This window comes from Pyrus communis, chromosome 4 (assembly GCF_041283825.1).
Source record: "Pyrus communis isolate YQ-2024b chromosome 4, ASM4128382v1, whole genome shotgun sequence".
NCBI classification, from domain to species: Eukaryota; Viridiplantae; Streptophyta; class Magnoliopsida; order Rosales; family Rosaceae; genus Pyrus; species Pyrus communis.
The window spans coordinates 24,344,140-24,368,179 of NC_142568.1; the positions used below are offsets into that span (position 1 = coordinate 24,344,140).

A 24,040-nucleotide genomic window follows, 5' to 3' on the forward strand; every position below is an offset into this window, starting at 1 on the left:
CATTGATATAGGCTTTAGTTTCATAACAAAACGGTAACACACTATTTTTTGTCAAATAAAAGAAACAAAAGCACAGACACCAAAACTACAAGCTAGTGAACGTAAACAAAAGCATAATAATAATAATAATAATAATAATAATAATAATAATAAACTAACTAAAAGTCCTTAAAAACTTTAGTTTTAATCAAAATAACAAAATAAAGGTGTGAGGGAATAGTATCAGAAGTGACTTTTCAGATTAAAAATATCCGCAACGTTAAAAGTGAACAGTATCAGAAATGTTTTATTAAAACTTCCTAAAAAAAAAAAAAAAAAAAAAGAAAGAATTTTCAAGATAGACTCGAGTCTATCCTGGTCTTTACGTGGTTTCATCACTGTGGGCCATGATTAAGTGATAGATTGATAGAGTGGAATCATTGTGGCTGAACTGGATTGTCCAAGGTCAATATAATTCGGCTCGAACGATAAAAACACACAGTGGTGACGATGATGATGATGATAGATGCATAAAGAATTCAATTAACCATTTAATAGTTTGAATTGACATATTAACATAGTGATGAACATAGAAAAGGATATATTAATTGACAGTTGGCATGAAAAAGAAATAAAGAGGCTGTCTTGAAAAACCAGTTTGTGAGATATTTCTGTCCAGATTTCGGGTCAATGTTCATTGGGCTCGTCAAGGAATGCTTTTCTTTTTTCCTTTTTTTTTTACCTTTTATCTTTATATATATTAGCATTTGCTTGTATACTTTGTATATATGAACACAATTTTTTAAAAAATGATAAGAAGAGAGGGAGAGAAAGAGAGAGAACGTAAGGGGATTGAGAGGTTTTTGTTTTTTTTAATTTTTTTAATTTTTTAATTTATTTTTAATATTAGATGTATTTTAACATCACCTATAGGTGAGGTTTCAATAAAAAACAGTAAAATTTGGACCTGTGAAATTACATTATTGCCCATTGTTTTATTTTATTTTGGTGATAGAAGACTAATTTATCTTTTCACCCTCTTTTGGTTGACAAAGAGAGTTTCATTAATGAGTAGAGATTAGTAGATACATACATATATATATATATATAATTTTTTTTTCTTTTCCTTTTACAGGTACTAGCCTTTCTACACGCGTCTTGCGTGTGTGAAAGGCATTTTCTACATCACAGCGCGCTACGTACGGCATACATAATTCTTTTTTTCGTTCCACAATTCTGCACGCATAAAGAGATCTTTACAAAAACTTCAAAAAGCATACAAAATTTTGTTTGAAAAAGCTTGGCTACGGTTCCCGATGTCATAACATCAATTTATATTTTTCGTAATCCCATTTAAAGTTGTCAAAGTCTATTCTACCAATTTAAGGTTGTCAAGGTTGTTGACTGAAGTCACCTGGGGAATAAAAAAAAACTAACTAGATTTTGTAAGACAAGTATCAGTACACTGTAATATCAATCACATTGATTTTTGTTTTGTTTAGTGAAATGAATAAGTCAAACAAAAACATTAGAGTTGGAAGTCCATACTCACTACGAAACCCACCAAATGACCTTACAAATATGAAATGTTGGCTAATTCTACAGATTTCCAATATGCCTTTGTGCTTGTTGACTTCTGAGGATGTTGATCCACATAGATGTTTAGAAATTCACCATTTATGATAAACAAACACATGGATACCTGAAAAACATCAAAGGAACAAACACAGATTCAACAATTGAGCACTAATTGAAGAAGAAATTGAACCGGTTAGAGAGAATCACCATTCTTCAACCGAATTGCTGATGTCTGCCTTGCTTTTTCTTTGTACTCTTTGTTTGGCTCTTTTATAACTTCAATCAATGAACATCCTCCTAATCCATAAAAGCAAGATTTTTGTACTTAAAAAACAAAAACAAACGCTTATAATTCGGAGTAGTAACCTGGAGAAAACAGACAGTGTCTTAGGTGTTGTTCTAAAACAAATGACAAATGCTTAATTTTTGTACGTATTTAACTCTTTTACACGTAGTAGTAATTGGCAGGAAATGTGTAACTTAAAATGAAGAGTATTCACAATGAAGAAGTAAGGATGATTGTCTAGCTTGAGGAATATATGAGTACCAAAGAGAAAACAGAGCAATAAAGACACATTTAAGCTTAGTACCTTTGAGGAATATGAGTCGATGAGTGCCTAATAAACATACAGGCTGGAAAATTATTTACTAAATAAGAACATGTCGGGGTCGCATTGAGTGGAAAATTAATTAGTAAATAAGAGTAAGTTGGGCTGAGAGTAAATAAGAGTCGCCTGGGCAGTTCATAATCATGTCGAATAAAAAGTATCTATTGTTGTCCCTCAGTGCAGCCAAATTGCAACACTATTCCAAAAAACACATCCGAAATTTAGAAACCCCAATTTTATTTATGCAATGAAAAATTAAAAAAAAAAAAAAAAGTAAATTACCACTGGAATTCTTTATGGAGAGAGCGAGTCTGAGTCTTCGGAGGATGCGATCGTAGTGGGAGAAGGGGCGGCCGAAGGCGACAAAAACGACGGCATTAGAGGTGGAGTGGGGAGGCTGAGAGAGAGTGCTTGAGAATGTGGTGGAGGGCGAAAGCGGCGCTGGTGTCGACGCAGTCTTTGAGGTGCACAACACCCTGGAGGGAATAGCCGGTTAATTGTGGGAGGTAACTGAGAAAGTGGGGGATTAATACGGTTGAGAATGATGAACACCATGTTTATTTTTTTCACTCACGTCTCTTTTTTTTCCTTTTTTCAGTTTTTTAAATAATTTGTTGTTTTTATTCCAAATTTTCTATTTTTTTGTGACAAAATTGCCCTTGTAAATTTGTTTCTATTATTTTCATTCAGTTTTGGATTTTTTTGTTTAAAGGGCTTTTTAGTCCAATTATTTTTGGTGAAGCCTTGAGACACCAAACTTGACTTCTGGCTTTCTAATATTAGAGATGTTTATTTTTTTCACTCACGTCTCTTTTTTTTCCTTTTTTCAGTTTTTTAAATAATTTGTTGTTTTTATTCCAAATTTTCTATTTTTTTGTGACAAAATTGCCCTTGTAAATTTGTTTCTATTATTTTCATTCAGTTTTGGATTTTTTTGTTTAAAGGGCTTTTTAGTCCAATTATTTTTGGTGAAGCCTTGAGACACCAAACTTGACTTCTGGCTTTCTAATATTAGAGATTAGAGATTAGAGATTAGAGATATGCAATATGTTCATCTTTTTTATTGGCTACTATTATTTCCCTTTTAAGTCGTTGAATTGAAATTCTAACGATAAAGAAAAAAAGGATTCAAAGATGCCATTTTAAAAGGAAAACTCATTTAATCCTAAATTTCTGCTTATCCATTATTTAGTATTGAGTAATGAGGTTGATGACCTCTAATATAAACTATTTATTATCCCACAATCGACACCAAACTATTTAAGTTTATTCAAGGTTTTAGAAGGTGCTAGGTGTTAGTCGAGCAGTGGATAATGGTCTATCGACTAGGTAGGGCCTAGGTGGGCACCCATACCCTTTTTAATTAATTTTGTTATATAATATATAAATAATTGTTTACTTATATTTAAAAAAACATAATTGTATTGTGTTACAAAAATTATAAAACAAAATGACATAGAATATAAAGTATTAGAACATATTAAAACCATGTGGAACAAACATGCATTAAGTGTTCATCCAAGTTTTAATCTGAGCAGTAACTAGCCGCCTAGCGCCTAAGTGGTATTAAGTGAATTTTTTTAGAACAACATGTCTATTCAATCAAACAATCGGAAATAAATAAGTCGCTTCTTTATAAACTATTTGTTATTCCACAACCGAAAACAAGCTATTTGAGCTTATAGTGATCCACTCCCTTACTCATTTTTCCATATTAAAATAGAATGATGTCAATCGGTATCAAAAGTTTGGTGTGCACTAAATGTTATAACTAATATATCATGATACAACAGAAAAATAAATATAATTATTTTACTAGTGATACAATGTAAAATACAACCTAAAAAGGGGCCTACCAATATATGCAATTATAGTTTTAAAGAAAATAAATAAAACCCATGAACGTGACATCACATCATGCTAGAACACATCATGCTAGAAGCAAAATGCCAAATTTAAAAATCTTTGGTAATCTCTTTATCAAGTTGGTGTCTTGTTACACTTAATTATTGTTACTTTTTTTATTTATGATTACGTAATCAAAAACGCTTTTTATTTGTCAAATTTTTTTCACATTTCTATGGACATTTTCAAATGGGTAATGTTAATGAGACTAAATTTAGAAGCAAAATTTTAAAAACTAAAGAACATGAAAGTAGATGATTGATTTTTTACTCCAACGTTGATAAACGTACTTATTTTTATTGGTAATACATCATTTAACTTGCAAATTTAATATTTCTAATATTACTGTAATAATTCTGGTCGTAGTCGTACCAAGAGACTAGCAAAGATCGTGAGAGTAGTGCTTCCCCACTATTATTTATTTAATTTTGTTTAAATAATATTGCGCGTGTTATTCGGGTGCCCGTTAACAAACATCCTGTCTCTCGCTCTCTCTGTGTCTAGAGAGTCAAGGCTCTTCCTTTTCTTCGTGCCTCAATATGTTTGACAAATCTACGTCGTGATGATTGGTGAATGGTAGTCACCCAATCCGAACCCGAATCCGAATCCGAATGCTGATGCTTCTGCTTCTTGTTTCTTCTGGGTTCCTGTGATCAATCGCTCCTTCCTCCATCATCCTGCTTTCTGCAACACATTTTCCGTCCCCTGTAAAAACTGCGAACGAGAAAGAACAAAAAACCCAGAAAACGGAGCTGAGCATTCATATTTCTTCATCGAAAACAAGAGCCCCAGGACGCAAAGAAAGAACAGAAATCGGGTTGTTGCATGGAAGATGAAGTCCTCCTCTGTAAGCACGGATCACCTGTTCGTCTTTCACTCCCTTAATACTGATATTGTAATTTGTAATTGGTAATTGGTAGTGAACATATTGATTATAAAGACAGATACTTGTATGCTTTTCTTGTTTTTATTGGGATTTTTGGGGCTGTTAGATATATCGAATTCATCGTTCCTTGTTCGAATTCCTCTGCACATATTTTCCTGACCATTGGATTTGGAGCTACCGAGCATAATTGAATAGCGGTTGGTTAAGAAATATGATGAGGATGCATGCTTTCTTGTACATAATTGATCATCACTTCTGTTTCTTCAATGAATTTTGTAATTATTAGTTTAATTTATGATTAGCGGTCAGAAAGTAACAATAAGTAGGTAATTAGGACATTTGTTCTAATTTCTTTGCAGATAACTTGGTTACAAATTGTATTTTTTTTTACCTCTTTTTCCAGCCATCTAAATTGTTTTGACATGTTTTCTCCAATTTTTCGTTGCCTTCTCCTGTCAGGTTACTTTTCGTGCAGATTCGAGAAGCGGAAAATCGTGTTTTTGTAGTATTCTCCCGGCAGCTTCTCTGCTGTGTATATTATTTGTCATAGTGAGTGCATACATATCATCATCAGATTACAAAGAGGTATGTATGTATGCGTGTACGTATATCAACTTTTAGTCCCGAATCCAATCTGTATTTTCTGTGTGAACTCCGATATCTAAGCTTATAAATTATCAGTTTTACCGGCCTGAACATTGGAATTGAAAGTTGAGTTGGTGTTGACATAATCGCTTCAATTTTGCGTTCTATTGCACAGGATTCATCGTCATTTTGGAAAGTCACAAACAATTTGCAAACTCTAAAATACAAATGCAAGGTTTGTTTATCATTCAGGTTCCATACATCTTTCCTATCAAATGAGTTGTTGTGATTTATTACTTATAACTTCTTGTATCTGTTTTAGAATCAAGATAAGCCTTACGGAAGTGAGCCACTTCCTCGAGGTATTGTTGCCAAGACTTCTAATCTGGAAATGCAGCCGTTGTGGCATGCTAAAAAGGTAAGGTTTTTGGAAACGGAAGCTCCTGAATCATTCACCTGATGATTCTGTAACTTTGCATCCTGCTGCTCCAATTGGAAGTGCTGCAGGCTTATCTAAATTTTTAACTGTTACACTGTTTGCCCAGAAACCTTCGTTTAAATTGTTGGAGAAGAAAGATGCAAATTCTTCATCCAGTTTGTTTGCCATGGCCGTTGGGATAAAGCAAAAAGATCTTGTTAGTAAAATGGTCAAAAAGGTATGTCCTATAAAACAATGCTCACAAAGGTAGTCCAAATTAAGTGCTGCTGATAATTCTTTTTCATTGTTCATAGCTCTTTACAAGTAATTGCTTTTCGCTCACCATGTTTCAGTTTCTGTCAAGTGGTTTCGTTGTGATGCTCTTCCATTATGATGGCATCGTCGATCAATGGAAGGAATTTCAATGGAGTGACCAAGTCATTCATATATCTGCAGTCAATCAAACTAAATGGTAACTAATTGGTCTTACTCTTTATCTTTGCATGCCTGAAACCAGTTAAGTCAAAGCTGCAGTATTGAAATGTGATCTTCTGGTTGATGCCTAGGTGGTTTGCGAAGCGCTTCTTGCATCCTGACATAGTTGCCGAATATAGTTACATTTTCCTCTGGGATGAGGACCTCGGAGTTGACAATTTCCACCCCCAACGGTATGTACATTGTTGGCCGGCTGCATCTCTTTTCTCAACCTTGTACATTATACCGACATTAAAACTTGGAAGCTACTTACTGGTTCTTAATCCCATTTTGTCAACTTGTTATTTAACACTACTGTTAGGTACGTATCCATTGTTCAAAAGGAAGGGCTTGAGATATCACAACCTGCACTGGATTATTCCAAATCAGAGGTGCATCATCAAATTACTGTGCGTTTGAGAGGATCGGTAGCACACAGGTCTCTTATAACTGCTAAATGATGAACTCCCTTGAGGCATATTGTTGAATGTTGACATATGAGTTAATTTCAAGAACCCTTAATTTCAAACAACTTGATATAGTTCATGTTGTATCTGCAGAAGGACTTACAAGTCAAGTAACAATGGGAAAGGTTGTCACGTCAGCAATACAGCTCCTCCTTGCACTGGGTAAAAACTGTGTTTCCATTTGATTGCTCAAGACAATTCCATTGGTAATTTAGTATTGTAGTTGCAGAAGTCGTCCACTAAAATAATGCAATGCATTTTCTGCAGTTGGATAGAAGTGATGGCTCCTGTTTTCTCTCGAGCTGCCTGGCGCTGCGTATGGTATATGATCCAGGTGGGTGTGTTAACTTATTTCTATTGTCCTGCCTCCTGGAACTCAACTCAAATACCTATTTTTCTCTTCGCGTGAGAGTAGAGTCAATGGCGGCTTAATTTGCGCCGGTTTGATTATGTTAATTGCAGAATGACTTGATTCATGCTTGGGGACTAGATATGCAGATTGGCTATTGCGCACAGGCAAGTTCTTATACTTCCTTTGCCCCGATCTTCTGCTGTTTGCGGAACAAACAGACCCGCATTCTTTCTGTGTTTGATTTTGAATGTATATGTAATGTTGTAATAGGGGGATCGAACTAAAAAAGTTGGGGTTGTGGATGCCGAGTACATAATCCATTACGGCCGCCCTACACTGGGGGGATCCTCAGATGATCAAAGTGATCAGGTGACGAAGGATAAAATTCGTTGGCAGGAATCGTCACCATCATCAAAATCCACAAGAAAGGGCCACAGAGCTGATGTAAGTCTCTTGACGGTTGGCACGATAGTATTGTATTTAACGTATAGTCTTCATTGGATTGATTAAACGGTTTTCGTTTCTTCATGTTGTTAATGTTGCAGGTGAGGCGGGAATCGTACAACGAAATGAAAGTGTTCAGAAGGAAATGGGAACGAGCCATCAAGAATGATAAATGTTGGATCGATCCCTACAGGTAGCCAGTAATTGGTTAGTGCTTGAGCGCTCCTATCCTATATATGAATATCGACATCCATCGTCCTTCATTTGGAGGAAGCTCAGAGCGCAGAAGATGGTTTAAAATTTGGAGGATCATTATCCAAAGCAAGGTTTTAAGTCCCCCGAAATTTTCCTTTTTTTACATAGTTGACACGTAAATGTGAACATAGATAGAAACCAACTCCACTTTATACTTGAGAGAGGCTTGGCTGGCCGGCCTCCTGTATATTGATGACAACTCCTTCTCTTGATGCTGATGATCTTGTTGTACTAGCACCGTCCGATTGAGCTTACAACGTTGCCTAGAGATGGCTTGTGGTTTAATTGAAGGTTCCTTCTGTCATGAGTTACACTACTACTAGTACCACTTGCTAGTTTTGAGTTTACTCGATAGACTTGTCATACTGCCCTAACCAACAGGACTAACGCTCGTTTAGTTCACTGGTCAAATGAATAAATGAAACATGACCTCAGTTGGACCAGTGACCAGCAAGGGAGGGAAGTTGAGAGGAAAACAAGGGCAAGCACTTTGAGCAGCACATGGGTTGTTGGCATGTCGCCCCATACAACTATGTCATCACAATATGCAAAGTCAATGAGATTCCCTTTATTCCCCCAAAACACTCTCATCAAGACACCAAAATCAGATCATGTGGCTCACTGCCCATGCCTAAAAGGACTCTTTGATTCCATACTGTCATACATTTTAACATTCTCGCATGACATTGCGTGTTCAACTTAAAATACCATTACAGTAGCATCCCCGTTAGATGTAAGCTAAAAACCCTAAACACAAACTTTTGGTGCATTGAGACTTGCATTTCACGCAACAATCTACACGAGGATATAGAAAAAACCAGCAAATTCCAAGCAATAAAAGTTATGCAATTAATATCCATCCAAGAATTGTAAAACTACCATCTCAACATCATGGAAGCAAAACTTAGTGGCGATGGCTTAATTGCCCCCCATACCCCCACCCAACCCAACTTCCAGCTACATGCATTAATATTCATCACACTAACTCATCCCACCTACTGTTCGACTAAAATCTAATCTACTTAATTCTCCAATCTCCACCACCAACAATATCCAATCTCCCATCTGTTGCAGGTAACTCAGAAGCCATAGCTAAGCAAGGAGAACTCTCTCTCTCTCTCTCTCTCTCTCTCTCTCTCAAGTATCTATATGCCCAATGAAATGCTTGAAATTACAGACAGAAAGCAACAATTTATAGCAGATGAAATGAAACCCTCACATTCTGTAAACATCAAGTGGAAAACTAGTAAACATCAAGTGGAAGCAGCAGAAGAAAACATTAGTAGCAACCACTTTCATTTAAAAAACGTGAACTAAAACTCATCACAAATTAATAGAATATCAGCACAAGACTAAAATAATAGAACATGGGAGTTGAACCTTAATCCTTGTCACAGAGTGTCACTCACAGTAGCTCTACTGAGCACTTACATTAATATATTGTTTTGGAAAGTCAATAAAATATCATTAAGAACCCCAAATAGCTCCATTAACAAGGAAAATGTTCCCTAAATTGCCTCACAACTATGCTAATCCTATCTCCAGGCACTGCTTATTCCACCAAAAAAAAACAATGGAAAATTATCCCACTAGATATAGAAATAAGCTAACCTGGAAATATAAATAAATTTCATAACTTCTAAGCAAACAAATCAAGAACAGATATTCTTTTTCCCATCCAGACTCCCAACAAAATCAAACATTACCCCTAATTAAACAATTTTTAATTATAAAATTATAAAATATAGAGAGGAAGAGTTAGATACGGCATCCAAAGCAATTACAGGTCTTGGGTGTGAAAGAACAGAAACCGAAAGGCCTGTTTGGAATGTTGCAATTGATGGCATAGCAACAAGGAGAAGGCAAGCAAAGACCTTTGGCACCTCCACAACAAGTACACAATGCACAAATCCGGAAGCTCCCCAACTTCCTCCTGGTCTCATTCATCACCAAAGTCTTCATCTTTTCAGCTCCGATCAGTGGCACCAGTGGCCCCACAGCTGCAGACCCATTGGCCTTAAAAGTTCAAAACAACAAACAAGCACTTCAAATCACAGAAAACCCAGAAAAAAAAATCATGACCCATTTGACAAGCAAAAGTACAGGGATCTATGAAATTGAAAGGAAAGTTGGGGGGTCTTTGAAGCGAAACACTCACATGGTCTAAGCTTGCTGCTTCAGTGGTGGAGATAGCGGTAGCCAAAAAGGACAGCAGGAGGAGAGAGAAGGTGACCCCATGAGCACGAGCAGGCATCATGAATTGCTTCTTGAGATGGGTGCTACTTTGGTGTGAGCTTTGAGAGGCAAAAGGTCATGGGAATTTGGTAAAAGAGTGTGAGCTGGGAAGTGGGTCCTTGATCTTTTCTCTTGAGCGGCCTTTGAATTCGATTTGGTGGATCATTAATGTTATGGTAACAAGGGTCCGTAATGGGTATTTGCTTTGAGCTGCTTGATTTGGTAAGTTTGGGTTTGGGGTTGAGGAATTGGAAAATCAAACGTAAAGAAAAAGCCTAGAAAGGGAGTCGACTGTGGGAGTGGTTTTTAGTTGGGTTTGGGAAAAATTAGGAACAAGGGAGGATTGATTATGTGCAGTACAGGTACGAGGGTTTCTCTTGTCGGACCAAAGGTGCGGACCATCCATGCAGACCAATATTTAACAACGAGTCCGGATCCCTTTCCACCAAATCCATCTAGTCCAGGATCCGGACTGTTGGATTTTGATCAAACGGCTAGTTGGCGGAAGTGGGGCAGCGAGGAATGAATGATTGGATTTGGACATCCAAAGTGAATGAACGGTTTAGGTCATGACATTTATTTGGTCAAATGATGTCAACAATAAACCTGATAAAAAAACATATAAAACAAATTACAAGATGCATACAATATATTTTGAACTCTTTTTTATCCCACGACTCATCCTTCCCTACAATTTTCTATTTTTATCAAACTTTTCATTACAACTTACAAGGCTTCAAGTAATACCCGCGAAAAATAAATCATAACATGAGAAAATTTGGGATTTGGGATGGACAGAATGTTCACATTGGGTTTTCCAAGTGACAACATTTGGAGATGTTTTATACAATGCAGCAATGTGAAATTCAGAAAGTTGAATCTGTCAGCTGAATGCATTTTCAGGACATAATCAACTTCAATTTACAGATATCATACCAGACTCTTCTTTATCCCTCAAAAGATTGTTAATGTAAATGGCTCGCTTTCGAGCCGCTTTTCACTCCTCTGTGTCAATGTTATCCTCAGCACTAGGCATCTGCCTCGGCTCTGACAATGAAAGTCTCCTGGGCTTTGCTGATCCTGCTTCGACTAGCCCTTCTGATGATAAATTTAATGAAGCAGCCCCCGACGTTGAACCCAACAAACGCCGGGCTGGGGCATCAGCCGAAGATGATGCAGAGAGATTCAAAGTGAAGATACCCATAGGGTGGTTGAACTTGCAACTTGGTCCAAACTTACAGATACCATAACGAGAATAGAAGATGCACAAAGGTTCTCCCTGTTAAAAAGTGTACCAGATTCATCGTGTAAAATGTCACCAAGTTAGACTACTTAATGAAAGATGTAATAAGAGCACACAACTAGTTTCGAAACCATAGCTCAAGTTTATAACCAAACTCCAACAGTAAAAGTAACTCACCGGTCGTAAAGGAAGGCCCATTGGACTCAAAACACAGTCTGGAGCAGGAATTAACCTCTCCCTAGGATGATGGAATCTACAGACTGCACCAAACTTACAATCGCCGGTCTTCATATAAAACTGGCACTCAGGCTGGCCAGGTCTCTCAGGAAATACATTTTCCCTTTGCAATGCATAGAACCCCACAGGGATGGAACCGGAACTGTAAGGAGAAAAGCCCCCTTGAGATCCTGAATTTTCCGGTTCACCTTGGTGTGAAGTTCCATACATCTGACTGTTTCCCACTGTTTGTTGCTGACTCTCTGGAGATGAAACGGAGCCAACTTGGCCCTGCAAAAATTACCAACAAAATAAGCGTGTTGATTGTGCTCAGGGAACCATAGCGCAAATATACTATTGAACTCAAACTCAAAAGCTGCTGCATTAGAGCTTTTCTGATGGAGTGCAGTAAAAGAAATTGCAAACCATTTGATTTTCATCTTGTTTTCTTCTCATGAGATAGATTTTCAAACTATTATTTGTGCAGTAAGATCAACAATTTTAAACACACATGCATATAACTCCGATTAAATTGATTCCGAGACAAACAATAACTAGTTGCACCCTTACCTGCAATCATAAGGTAAAACAAGAGCATCAAAGCATTTTGCACAGAAGGGTACAATAAAACTTACACTGTATGTGTTCCATCCCGGGACTGATACCACTCCTTGAGGAACAATGAGAGGAGCATAACTTGATTGAGCTTGCCAGCGTGGACTGGGAATAAAAGATGCTCTTGACCAATTTGTAATTCCTCCCGCATACGACTGCTGGCCAGGAGTAGTTGGAGATTGGACAGTAGGATATACAGGAGAGGCGCCCACTGAAACCATCATATTAGTAGGTTGGGGATGGTGGAATTTACAAGTGCTTCCGAACTTGCATTGTCCAGTTCGTAAATAATAAGCACATTCGACCTCATTCTGCTAAAAACAAAGAACAAAAAGTAAGGAATTTATCGTACCAACTAAGATGCACACAAAGATCTACAAAACAATCTCTAAAGCAGATATGCATAGACATTTATAGATGTACAGTATGCCTTAACGAAAAATGTGCAGCAGCAGTTATTGTTCAATTCTACAATTACTTCAAATATACAGATGGTATACAAACAACATGGCCACCACACATATTCAAGTATAGAGTAAAAGTGGAACACTCGGTCCTAAGACGAAATGGTTTCTCCTCTAGCATATGGGTGATTCTTAAATCATTATTTTGTGTCACACTACTTGTAAAATTCACCACATCAACACGATTGGCGAGTCCCCTGTCTGTCCGTATGCCACAAAAATAAACTACGAAGTAAACATTCAAGTAAAGCAAAGAGAACGGAAATGAACAAATGAAGTGAAAATGGCACAATAATGAGATGAAAACAGAAAATCAAACCGGTCGAAGTGGATAGCCTAAGATATTTAAGGCAACTCTTCCAGCCATTCCCGCCTTGTCTCTAGGATGATGAAACTTGCATGTTGCTCCAAACTTGCAGGTTCCTGTCTTCAGGTAGTACTGCAGGGAAGTTTAACAAATATTATTGAAGTCAGACCAAAATTACACGACCGACCTTCCACAGAAATACATGCCTGACACTCTGGTTGTCCAATTCTTTCGGGGAACTCTCCCTTCATCCTTGCAGCGGCAATAGCCTGGCAATAAACAGAATCTTATTATACAGACATAATTTCAATCAAATTGAATGAAATTATTAAACTTTAGACACGAAGCATACTACCCTTGTGCTAAAAAGTATTGAAGAAAGATTAAAGATTACTAAACTCATAAAAAATCGCGTAAACATGGTGAAACTATACCAGCTTGCGGTTAGGTGGATGATTAAAGCGACATGTCGCCCCAAATCTACAAAGTCCTGTTCTGATGTAATAAGAACAATCTGGCTCTCCAGTACGCTCGGGATAGGGCCCGGCTTCCATTGTTTCACTTGATCTCAAATTCATTTGCCACATTGCATCTGAAATAACATTTCATAACTAAGTTCGTTACATTGTGTCATACAAACTCATCAAAATTCAAGTGAAAGGCATATTTTTGACGAGTCCATTTCGTCTGCATTCTGTTACCACTTGTATGCCTTAAGAAGACAATCAAGCAAATAAATTGTGCCTTAAACTGGTAATTAAATTCAACATTGACATTGCATTTTCTGTTTAAATTGGTTCTGAAATAACGGTTCTCATAGCGATTTTCGTGCTATAACAATTACTGTGTTTAAATCGTCACGGAATGGCTAAAACTTTGGTAAAACAAAACAAGAGGCAACATTCTGTAATCATTCGAGAACCGGAAAAAAAAATCAGATTAAAAAACAAAAAAAACATGCGAATTCAAGTCCTGGGAATCGAAATTGACGAAGCTGAAGAAGATTTGAAGCATTGATCACATCTGAATTGAGCTATTGAGAGGTCAAAAGGGACAATTCGCATCGGCGGAGGCAGCAAACGTGATTGGGGAAACAAGGAAACAATGGCGAAACAAAAGAGAAACAGAAACAGAGAAAACAACGACAATTATTGACATACAAAGACAAATGCATGTGCGTTGTGTTATGTAAGAGAGAGGGAAAGATGACCTTGGGTCAAGGAGGGTGACAGTGAGCGAGCGTCGGTGACGGGCGCGGCAGCACGAGACATGGGAATTCCGGCATCGAAGTCCATGGCTCCGTCGCCGGCGAGAGAGAGACAGTAAGTTAAGTCGTCAGCAGCAGCACCACCACCACCACCTGGCCGTCACTCTAGCAAACCCCACCGGAATTCCCATTCATTCACTCAACCCCTCCCCCTCAACTACCCGGCACTCTACCCAAATCCCCCTCTCAACGATCAGACACACACACTATATCTCTCCTCTCTCTCCCCTCTCTCCCTCTCTCTATCTAAACCAGACCAAACCCAGACCAAACAAAGAAAACAGAGAGCCAAATTAACAAGAATAACAGCTTTCTAGAGAGAGAAACTTTTACATGGAGAGAGAGAAAGCAGTTTTAACAGAGAGATGATGAGAGGGACAGAGAGAGGAGAGAGAGAGCGGTGTGTTCTCCTCTCCACAAACGAGAAGAGGAATAAAAACCAACCATCTCTCAACCAGACAAGCTTTTTCACCCGCGTTTTGGCAATAAACGGACCAAACCCCACACTACTTCCCTCCCCCGCGACTGCCTCAGCTCCTATACTCGCTCTCCCCGCTCCACGCGTGCTCCTCCTCCCTCACCATTCCCCTTTGCTTTTGCGTTTTTGCTCGACGTCAATGCCCTCAGCCAATTTTTATTCGACACGTTGTCGGCTTGCGCCGCGAGTAGGTTCCACTCTCTGGGCTGCGAATATGCGCTTCCCCCAAACCGGATACCAGAAACTCGGACCGCTTTCTGTAACCGCTTTTACTATTTCCAGCTTATTTCTTTATATTTTCCACTGTCTGCTCTCCCTCCCATTTTTTATTTATTTTGATTTTCAATTTTTTTAATAATAATCGAAATCTTACTAATTACTTTTTTTTATTTTTTAATTAAAAGTGATTAGCTAATGATTTCGTCATGACAACCCATTTTTTTTGAGAGCTTTAAAAACTCACATAGATATTTAAGTGATATATTAATAAGAAAATAGTTGTAATTATATTCTTTTATTAATATGAAGGAAAGTAGTTGAGATATTAAAAAGGTTTCTAGACCAAAAATAGTCAAATGCATGCATGGTTGACGAATGAGTTTTACCATCGACAGAATATACAATTACGAAACGATGGGTCTAGGGTCCCTCCTCTTTATATTTCTATATGCCCGTCAAGAAAACTAACACAATTTTACACGATCTAAAAAGTGTTTATAAAAATAAATTTAAACTACATTTTTGTTAGTTCGCAGACATAACATACTTAAAATGCAACAAAGTCTTAGTGTCTCGTTTTGATGTCTTCAGCAACTAAATCCAACGAGGAATAGTCACCATGCAGGAATCCGATGATCTGGACAACTGAGAGGGCGTCACCCTCAAGCTCAATCTGTCACTCGAAGGCCAGCTGGCCACCCTCCTGGCAACTTGAAACTTCACCACGTCAAGGCTCGTCACGTGAGATATTTTTCAAACAAAAACCGCTTCATAACGAAATGTTACACCGACACGCCAATTTTAATAACATCACAACAAACTCTATCAGCATTAAATTTCATCCACTACAAAGAATAACGAAAACTTTAAGACGAAAACGAAAAGAGTGAGCATTAAAAGAAGGAAGAATCACAATAATTAAGGTGAGATGATCAAGCTTAGAAAAAGGGTTATGTAAATGTACTATAAATATGGTTTTTGTGCCCTCTAAAAAGGGTAACCATGCATATTTGTTTTAGTTATTTAACCATCAGATCATGTCTAGCTACTCCCTGCTAATCCTGTAAAAAGCAACATGTCAATTTCTCCCACTTTATGCTATGCAATGGATTTATTTACTTTCGGAAGCTCTTCTAATTTGTTTCTGCCTTAATTTTGGTACTGAGATTTTGCACCTTTACATCCCTTCTTTGCATTATTGGCTTAGACAAAGTGGTCGTTCTGCTTGCTCAACGTATGAGTTCGACTCGCCACCAACGTTCGGTGGTGCTAAACATGACAAGATTTGTTGTAGGCTGCTGCTTATTTAATTAGTAAAGCTCTCATGCTTTTACTTTTATAATAGTTGCTTGACGAATGCCGTTGTCAAGACATCCATCTATTTTTGGAGTAGGATTTTTTTCCCTTCTATTCCCATCATCTTCTCTTCCTTCCTCTCACACATTGATTTTTGTCTTATTGTCTCTATAAAAAAATCAATATAAGATGTTGACGTGGCTTAACCGTGACTGTTCAAATAGAAGGGGAGAGAAGGGAAAAGAGATTAGGAGGGGAGATAATCATATTCCTATATTTTTCTAGCTAAATCTATTACCTATGCACCATTTGCATAATTATTTAGAGCGGTTATTGTTTTGTTGAGCGAGTAGATTATCTTTTTTTAGTGGATTTAACGATGACATGATAGTATATTGAGTTATTTGTTGGATCGATGCCTTCCAGTTTGTCCTCTTTTGTAACCGAATAAGAAAAAAAAAGAGTTATTTCAGGCACTTTATATAGAGTCGTTCATTACTCGTTTATATATATTTTTAAATTAAATTAAAAATAGAATAACTAGAAATTAGTACACCAAAAACAAACAAAATACATACATAAATGAAATGAGTGGGCGTGGGAGTAGTGAAAGTTGGAGGGAAAAGAAGGGGAAATTTGGTGGCAACACGAGAAATCCGCTGGGCAGTAAGAGGAGAGAAGAGGCGGGGGCCGTTTGAAGTCTTAACCGGCGGAGATTCACTTCGTTTTCACGATTCAAAAGTGGCGGCAGCTCGAACGCATTCCCCTCAAACCTGATTGGTCGAGCGGCTCATCTGGGTTGGGTTGGGCCCAGTTTTGGGCCCTCACTGGCCTTTCCTTTTTTTTTTGGTTTTGCAATCGCATCTTTTTTTTTTTTTTTTTGAAGAGGGACAAAAAAAGAAGATGATTAGAAGTGTACGCATGGACGATTTCTATTTGTCCTTTGGCCTTCGTTTTTATGCAATGAGCTTTCTTCTACCCTCTCACACCAATTTGGTTGGTTGCAGATGCTTGGTGGAATTGCCAAGTGGCCCTCCCAATTGATCCATTATTTCCACTTCCAATTGAACAGCGATGACTCGTGTGTTTGTGTTTGTGTATGCATTGATCTACTATACTTCACCATAATAAGATCTTCATACAGTGCCTTACATCTTTTATATTTGATATGCATTTGAATTTTAACATTTTTAAACGACTCAAAGTACAATTATGTTATTTTATTATTACTATTTGCAAGACTCGGTCCATGGCAACGTATAAATTAGTTGATTTGTCTATGATTTGCGCGTATACAAGCACAATGAACGTGATAATAAGATCTTCATACGGTGCCTTACATCTTTTATATTTGATATGCATTTGAATTTTAACATTTTTAAACGACTCAAAGTACAATTATGTTATTTTATTATTACTATTTGCAAGACTCGGCCCATGGCAACATATAAATTAGTTGACTTGTCTATGATTTGCGTGTATACAAGCACAATGAATGTGATTCACAAACTTTCTCTTTAAACTGAACATACAATAAACGTGAACAAGTACGTGCTTTATGCGCAACTTTAATAAGGCCGTTTTACCTAATGACGTATGAATTCCAACTATAGATTACTTGTGCGTTGATTGCTTATGTGAGAATGAAAACATAAGGGAGTCCCACACCATATCATGAATTCAACTTCTGACTAGAAATTGGACTCTTGAAAGAGACCTAATTATTGTGAGTTTGTAAATATCTTTACAAAATCAATAATGTAATTTAGCACACAAAATCATCTATAACATTCTCTAATTAATATGAACTTTACTATAGCATGTGACACTGAGAATTATTCATTCGAAATATTGTATTTTCTTATTAATGCATTTGAAATGAAAAGTTAGTGCAGGCTAACTCCATTATATACGGCAGTTTGAGGTAATTTTCACAATTTGGTCATGTAGTTTTACATTTGAAATCATATCAATTTATACATTCAATATGTTTAATGTTGTTGATAATTGGAAGTTTACAATATCGTCAAAGTAATATAGTGATAAGTAGAGTGTCGTTCAAACAATGATCGGATTAACCTAAATTTACTATTGAGATTGACTTCAAGCTAAACTTAAATAAAAGAAGGATTACGATAACAACTTCAAATATGCAAAGAAACGAAACGAAAGTAAAAATAATAATTGATCGAACATGAAGTTAAAGTGAATGAATTATGCAAGATTAATATATGGAAGCACTAGGACATCAAGTTCCTCATTCTCAATCTCATCTAATCCCGTTATTCATATTAACATCAAATTATTCCCATGTTACTAGCAATTATCCCTTGATTCATCAACATTTCCTGTCAGAATATATTAACCGTGTTTCTAACTATCCACCCATGCTATGTCTAGCCACAAATATAGATAACCGAAACCCTTTACGCTCAATGGATAATTACGCGATACTACACAAAACATAACCAGTACGTCTACTTAATTATGTAATTCATGGTAGTTGTTATGAGAAGCAATCTACTAAACTCAACATGTCAGTCACAATTTAGTTATTCACACAAATAATAGCCAGTTATTTGATAACGATGAAACACAATAACAATTACTCAACATGAAAAATAAATAAGATTAATATATAATAACGAGAATTATATGTTTATGATCAGAGTACACCTAGTCATAGCAAAAGGACTTAGTTCATGATTAAACTAATGACAAACATGAATGAATTCAATAAGAAACCCAAAACTCCAATTCTGTATTCGTGTGCGAGTATGTCCTGAAAATCTGCAATCTTCTTCCCTAGAGGCACACCCGGATTCGGCTCTCAATCTTCTCCTCTTTTACGGGGCTGGGTTCTCCTTCTTTTTTATATTTTATCCTCGTCTGCCTCCAAATGAGGAATTAAAGTCCTTCTCCTTGTTGGAAAAGTCCAACCGCCACTTTTTATGAAGCCCAAATTGGACTTATTTGATGAAGCCCAAATTCCAGCACAACTCTCACATAGCAGAAGTTCACTTCGTTATTCCTTCATACTTTCCTTATAATTCTTTTTAAAAATCCATATTTATTTCCGACTATTATTTCTATAAAACTCACACAAAACACATCAAACTCCCCAATTTAATACAAAATCATGATCAGATAATAAGTAAAAGAGGTAGAAAACATGCATATAAGATCACCCTAACATTTAACCTTGTGACAATTATATAAATGTGAAATTAAGTCTGTTTGAACATGTGGTCAATCGTTAAATTGATGATACAGTATATATGAAAATCATCATTAGGATAATGTATAAGTCAAATTGACACCAATAAAACCAAATTGTGCGATTGATTCGCGTTATATTGCAAAGTATCAAAACTCTGATAGTTTGAGAAGAGAGTCCCTAAAGAAGAAGAAAACATATTACTAATACGATTTAAAAACGTCGTCCCTTTTTCACTTTATTCTGGGGTCAAACCTTTGTCTGTCTGAGAGTTTGGGAAGAGGGTCCCTTCCACTATTTAAAATTTTTAATATGTGAAACCTTCATACTCGTAGAGATCTTCGCTTTCAGCAAAGATCTCTCCCTCTCCGTCTCTCGTCAGATCTCTCCCATTTCTACAGGCTTTACGTAGGATCTCAGTAAACCACTAAGCAAGGATTCAGATCCATTTTCCTGAGAAAATCCTCCCTAAACTTTTCCCCTCTGATTCCATCGACTACCCATCGCAGCTTCAGAGTTCAGACCTTCCAATTTCTGCAGTCATGGGGTTTCGCTCGATTCCCAGAACGATTGCGTACTCCCTCCCCCTCCTCTTGCTCCTCCTCCTCGCGGTTTCTGCTCAGGTAGCTCTCTCTCTCTCTCTGTATGCATACATATAGGTATATATGATTCTAATTGTGGTGATTTGTTGGGTGATTAGGAGTCTGGGGCTGAAGCTGAGAGGGGAGGCTATGGGGGATCCAAAGATCTGGGCCGTCGTAGCAAGGTTTGACAATCACCCTCTCTTTATCATCTTACAATCTCTTTGGTTACTGAGAAAATGGATCAGAAACGAAGACATTGAACATTCCCTAACCATTATTTATCTGATGGGTCATGTTTCTGTTCTCTGATTGTAAGCAAGTTACAATGTGATACTGCAAGACCTGTTTAGAGTGGGGGAGTTGGTAGCTTGTATAAAATTCAATTGTATGTTCATCGAATTAGGTAGTGTTGCGTAAAGTAAGTTTGTTATTTGATTTGATTTGTAGTTTGATGCTTTAGAAGCTTGGATACAGTTATTTGGAAGTGGCGCGTTGTAGGTCTGAAATTTGGACGAAACTAAACTGAATTTGGTTCTTTTGCGCAACATTAGTATTCATTTCGTTTATATTTTCATGCTTTTGATGGGGTACTTGGATTGGATTTTTGTAACTTGTATGCCTAACACTCAATTGTATTTTTTAAATGGAAAATTCTGTATGTTGTTCTTTGAATTTCTTCGTTAATACTACATCAATTTGTCTGTACAGATAAAATTTGGTATTCTTGAAGTTAATACTCTTGGAGTCAAGACAGAGGGTGACTCAGTTGCTATCGGCCTCCACGTGGACTCAGGTCTTGGAGTTTTCGATGCCTTTGTTGCAAGCTTGTCAATGATACTAGTTAGTGAGGTTTGTGCACAAACTTTCCAATCTTGTTTAGGTAAATTTTAGTTTGAAAGTTGTGGTAATTTATGGGAGGTTCTCACCTCCTTGTTCTGTTAGTAATCAGTAATCCCATAATAACAGAATGAAATTTGATGGCCTGGAACCAAGTCAAGTGTATATAAACAAATGATCGAGCTTGCATGGTGGTGCTATTTTTGTTTTTATGTTTTTGAACCTGTTTAACAAAGAGAGCTATGTTGTTTAAACTAATATTTTTCCCAATTGATAACTGCTACTAGATTGGAGACGAAACATTTATAATAGCAGCTCTTATGGCAATGCGTCACCCCAAGTCAATTGTCCTATCTGGTGCACTTTCAGCCTTGTTTATAATGACGGTAAGTTATCTGATATTTCAATATGCAATTTGTTTCCATGGTGTTGTAACAAAACGGTTTCAAGAACTGAAAAGTGCAATTTGTTACTATTTATCTGATCGAGATTTAAGTTTTGTGTGTGTCAATTAGGTACTTTCCACTGGACTTGGTAGGATTGTGCCAAACTTGATATCAAGGAAGCATACAAATAGTGCAGCTACAGGTAAAGCTACCCATTCTTTTTGTTACTTGACCACTAAAAAATTTTATGAGAATTGGATCTTTCATTTTTTTTTTTTTGGCAATAGAATCATAGACACATGTTCTTGCTTCAATGTTTGATGGTAAATCGAGTTTTGTAATTCTATTTTCTTTGCAGTTCTATATTTATTTTTTGGACTGAGGTTACTTTACATTGCTTGGAGATCATCTGATTCTAAATCTTCCCAGAAGAAAGAAATTGAAGAAGTAAGTTTATGATATGTTTTCACTTTTTAGCCTTTTAACTGATTTGTGTTTATTTATGATCTCTAGATAGATGGATGGTAAACTAGCAAATGATTGGTGCCTGTACTACCCAGTTTTGGATCATAATATTCAACTTTAGATTGGATAAAGCAATATTTAAATTATTTCGAGAATTGTTTTGATGCTTTTGAATGAACATGTGAACAAGGGAGGTCTTCAGAAACCTCCGAAAAAAACCTCATCTGTATAGTGATGAAGACTGCCAAAAAAACTTTACCTCAACTGTGCAACTGATAAAGCAGGCTGATGACATTGAGTAAACCGGTGTCGTATGTTTAAAACTTTTTACGGTCTGTGGTTTCCCTTGAGTTAGCCATGAAAGGACTAGGAATTTAGGAGTAGTGGGAATAATCTCTTAGAATTCATATTTGTTCTAAATTGTTTGCCTGCATTATTCCTGATGCCTGATCACTTTTTATATCCTCATGTTTTCATTGCATTTATGAACTTACAACATGAATTTTGTCCCTCCACTAGTGTTTTTGGTCGATTGTTGTCTAAATTTGCTTGGAATCTGATATATCTAGGTTGAAGAGAAACTTGAGTCTGGTCAGGGAAAGACACCCTTCCGCCGTTTCTTTTCCAGATTTTGTACACCTATCTTCTTGGAGGTATGACTGATTTGGTTTATTTGATCTATACTTGTAGCGCATGCTTGTAGCAAATATGATCCGTATCTTATTCTATAGCTAAGCGATGTTGAGAATCAACTCATGCAGCTGAGACCTTTGAGCTGTTAGTTTGAAGTCTTATGATAACCTTCATTACTAACTTAATTCTGTTTGCTGTTGCAGTCATTCATTTTAACGTTTTTAGCAGAGTGGGGAGATCGCAGCCAAATAGCGACAATTGCTGTAAGATGAATATCTTTGAACTGATATATTAAGTCCCCTTTCATAGTTAATGTTATATTTAGTCAATACTTTTTCCTCTTGAACTGAGATGAGTTTCTTTGAACCCTGCAGCTGGCAACCCACAAAAATGCGATTGGAGTTGCGGTGGGTGCAACACTAGGACATACAATCTGCACGTCTGTGGCTGTGGTAGGAGGGAGTATGTTGGCATCCAAAATCTCCCAACGGACAGTCGCTACAGTTGGAGGCTTGCTCTTCCTATGCTTCTCCGTATCGTCTTATTTTTATCCTCCTCTGTAAGTGCAAACTGTGAACCCTAGGCTAACCTGATTCTTTTAAGAGCCTTGAATGCTCTACACATTTTGTTTTCGTGTTGTGCTCCGTTTTTATTTTTTCGGATTTCTTCACCAGTAGAGCATATGAGGCTCGTTTATAACACATCATTCTGATTTGTTTGTAAAATGTTAGCATATACTATACAGTGATATTTTGTGTCCCTCCTCGGTTGCATTGCCCCATTGTTAATGATGCATACCACGAAAGAAAATGTAAACCCATTTTCTTACAAACGTTTTCAATTACATGGTCTCATCCTCATGTGAGATGAATCAAAGTGGAAAACTTTTACCCGAAAAAACCGCATACGTGAAATAGGCCAGTTGCTCGTGACAATGTCTGTAAGCGAAAAATGAAATCAGTAACGTGTTCGAAAGAGAGACTTCACTCTATTCATGTTTGGTTGATTCTCATTCGTGTCTTACAAATAGAGAAATTTTTCATTGTGATCGGAATATTGGTATACCACGTGTTTTTATATAAGTGGTGGTAAATTGTATTTCTTTTTAGTTACTAATTTTTTAACACACATATTTCACTATTTGTATAATAACACGTGGTGTACCATCTTGTGTTCTAATCACATTGAAAAATCTCCCTTACAAATAGCCAAAAAAAGAGACTTTTCGTTGATATTTTTTATAGGAAGAAACCCTATTTTGGCAACATTTTGAATCTCACTATTCTTTATTTCACTTCATTGTTTAGTTCTTGGATATTATATTAAAAACACATTTAAGCTCAATAAACGGTAAAACCAATTCTAAATGCTTATAAAGTTTACCTTAATGCATAAGAAAAATATTTTGTCCAAGTAAAAAATTTGGACTTTTTCCCCAAAAAAAAAAAAAAAAAAAACATGTGCTAACACTTACGGTATTTAGTCGGTTTTACAATTTTGTACAAACTTCATCATAATCCATTTGCTTTCACCTATGCCTCACCGTAGAATTTGAGAATTTATGTAAAACATTCCGTTGATATTCTTGAGGGTGGAACCTTATATTGGCAATATTTTGAGCCTCACA

The 24,040-nt window shown here is 36.7% G+C and overlaps 4 protein-coding genes and 1 long non-coding RNA gene across 7 annotated transcripts; 2 read left to right on the forward strand and 3 right to left on the reverse strand.

The window, feature by feature from the left end:
- Window positions 1–1,398: 1,398 nt before the first annotated feature.
- Window positions 1,399–2,870, reverse strand: LOC148697681 (uncharacterized). The gene is made up of 3 exons (XR_015961276.1): window positions 2,448–2,870; window positions 1,765–1,854; window positions 1,399–1,681 (listed from the first exon to the last, which is right to left on the reverse strand). It is a non-coding gene; the product is annotated as an uncharacterized LOC148697681 (long non-coding RNA).
- Window positions 2,871–4,514: 1,644 nt separating this feature from the next.
- Window positions 4,515–8,255, forward strand: LOC137722315 (uncharacterized). 2 transcript variants are annotated; one of them, XM_088693165.1, is made up of 13 exons: window positions 4,515–4,934; window positions 5,416–5,541; window positions 5,717–5,776; window positions 5,864–5,959; window positions 6,087–6,197; window positions 6,313–6,431; window positions 6,526–6,627; window positions 6,756–6,872; window positions 6,994–7,062; window positions 7,168–7,234; window positions 7,363–7,416; window positions 7,523–7,696; window positions 7,798–8,255. In XM_088693165.1, exons 1-13 carry the CDS (start codon window positions 4,896–4,898, stop codon window positions 7,891–7,893), a joined length of 1,230 nt encoding a protein of 409 aa, XP_088549291.1. In that variant the 5' UTR covers window positions 4,515–4,895; the 3' UTR covers window positions 7,894–8,255. The 2 variants fall into 2 exon arrangements, with proteins under 2 accessions (XP_088549291.1, XP_068317383.2); XM_068461282.2 differs by having other exon boundaries at window positions 4,515–4,917.
- A 1,303-nt stretch (window positions 8,256–9,558) lies between these two features.
- On the reverse strand, window positions 9,559–10,340 carry LOC137722316 (uncharacterized). Its single transcript, XM_068461283.2, has 2 exons — window positions 10,110–10,340; window positions 9,559–9,967 (listed from the first exon to the last, which is right to left on the reverse strand). The coding sequence occupies exons 1-2, from the start codon at window positions 10,206–10,208 to the stop codon at window positions 9,710–9,712; spliced, it is 357 nt and encodes a 118-aa protein (XP_068317384.1). The 5' UTR covers window positions 10,209–10,340; the 3' UTR covers window positions 9,559–9,709.
- A 396-nt stretch (window positions 10,341–10,736) lies between these two features.
- On the reverse strand, window positions 10,737–14,825 carry LOC137722313 (zinc finger CCCH domain-containing protein ZFN-like). Of its 2 annotated transcripts, none has more exons than XM_068461281.2 (7): window positions 14,242–14,825; window positions 13,466–13,623; window positions 13,238–13,300; window positions 13,044–13,163; window positions 12,281–12,571; window positions 11,607–11,936; window positions 10,737–11,465 (listed from the first exon to the last, which is right to left on the reverse strand). In XM_068461281.2, exons 1-7 carry the CDS (start codon window positions 14,324–14,326, stop codon window positions 11,184–11,186), a joined length of 1,329 nt encoding a protein of 442 aa, XP_068317382.1. In that variant the 5' UTR covers window positions 14,327–14,825; the 3' UTR covers window positions 10,737–11,183. The 2 variants fall into 2 exon arrangements, with proteins under 2 accessions (XP_068317382.1, XP_088549290.1); XM_088693164.1 differs by having other exon boundaries at window positions 12,281–12,574; window positions 14,242–14,754.
- Window positions 14,826–19,675: 4,850 nt separating this feature from the next.
- On the forward strand, window positions 19,676–23,173 carry LOC137722972 (GDT1-like protein 3). Its single transcript, XM_068462110.2, has 9 exons — window positions 19,676–20,131; window positions 20,209–20,274; window positions 20,801–20,941; window positions 21,217–21,315; window positions 21,445–21,517; window positions 21,674–21,762; window positions 22,350–22,433; window positions 22,617–22,676; window positions 22,788–23,173. Exons 1-9 carry the CDS (start codon window positions 20,051–20,053, stop codon window positions 22,974–22,976), a joined length of 882 nt encoding a protein of 293 aa, XP_068318211.1. The 5' UTR covers window positions 19,676–20,050; the 3' UTR covers window positions 22,977–23,173.
- The last annotated feature ends 867 nt before the right edge of the window (window positions 23,174–24,040 follow it).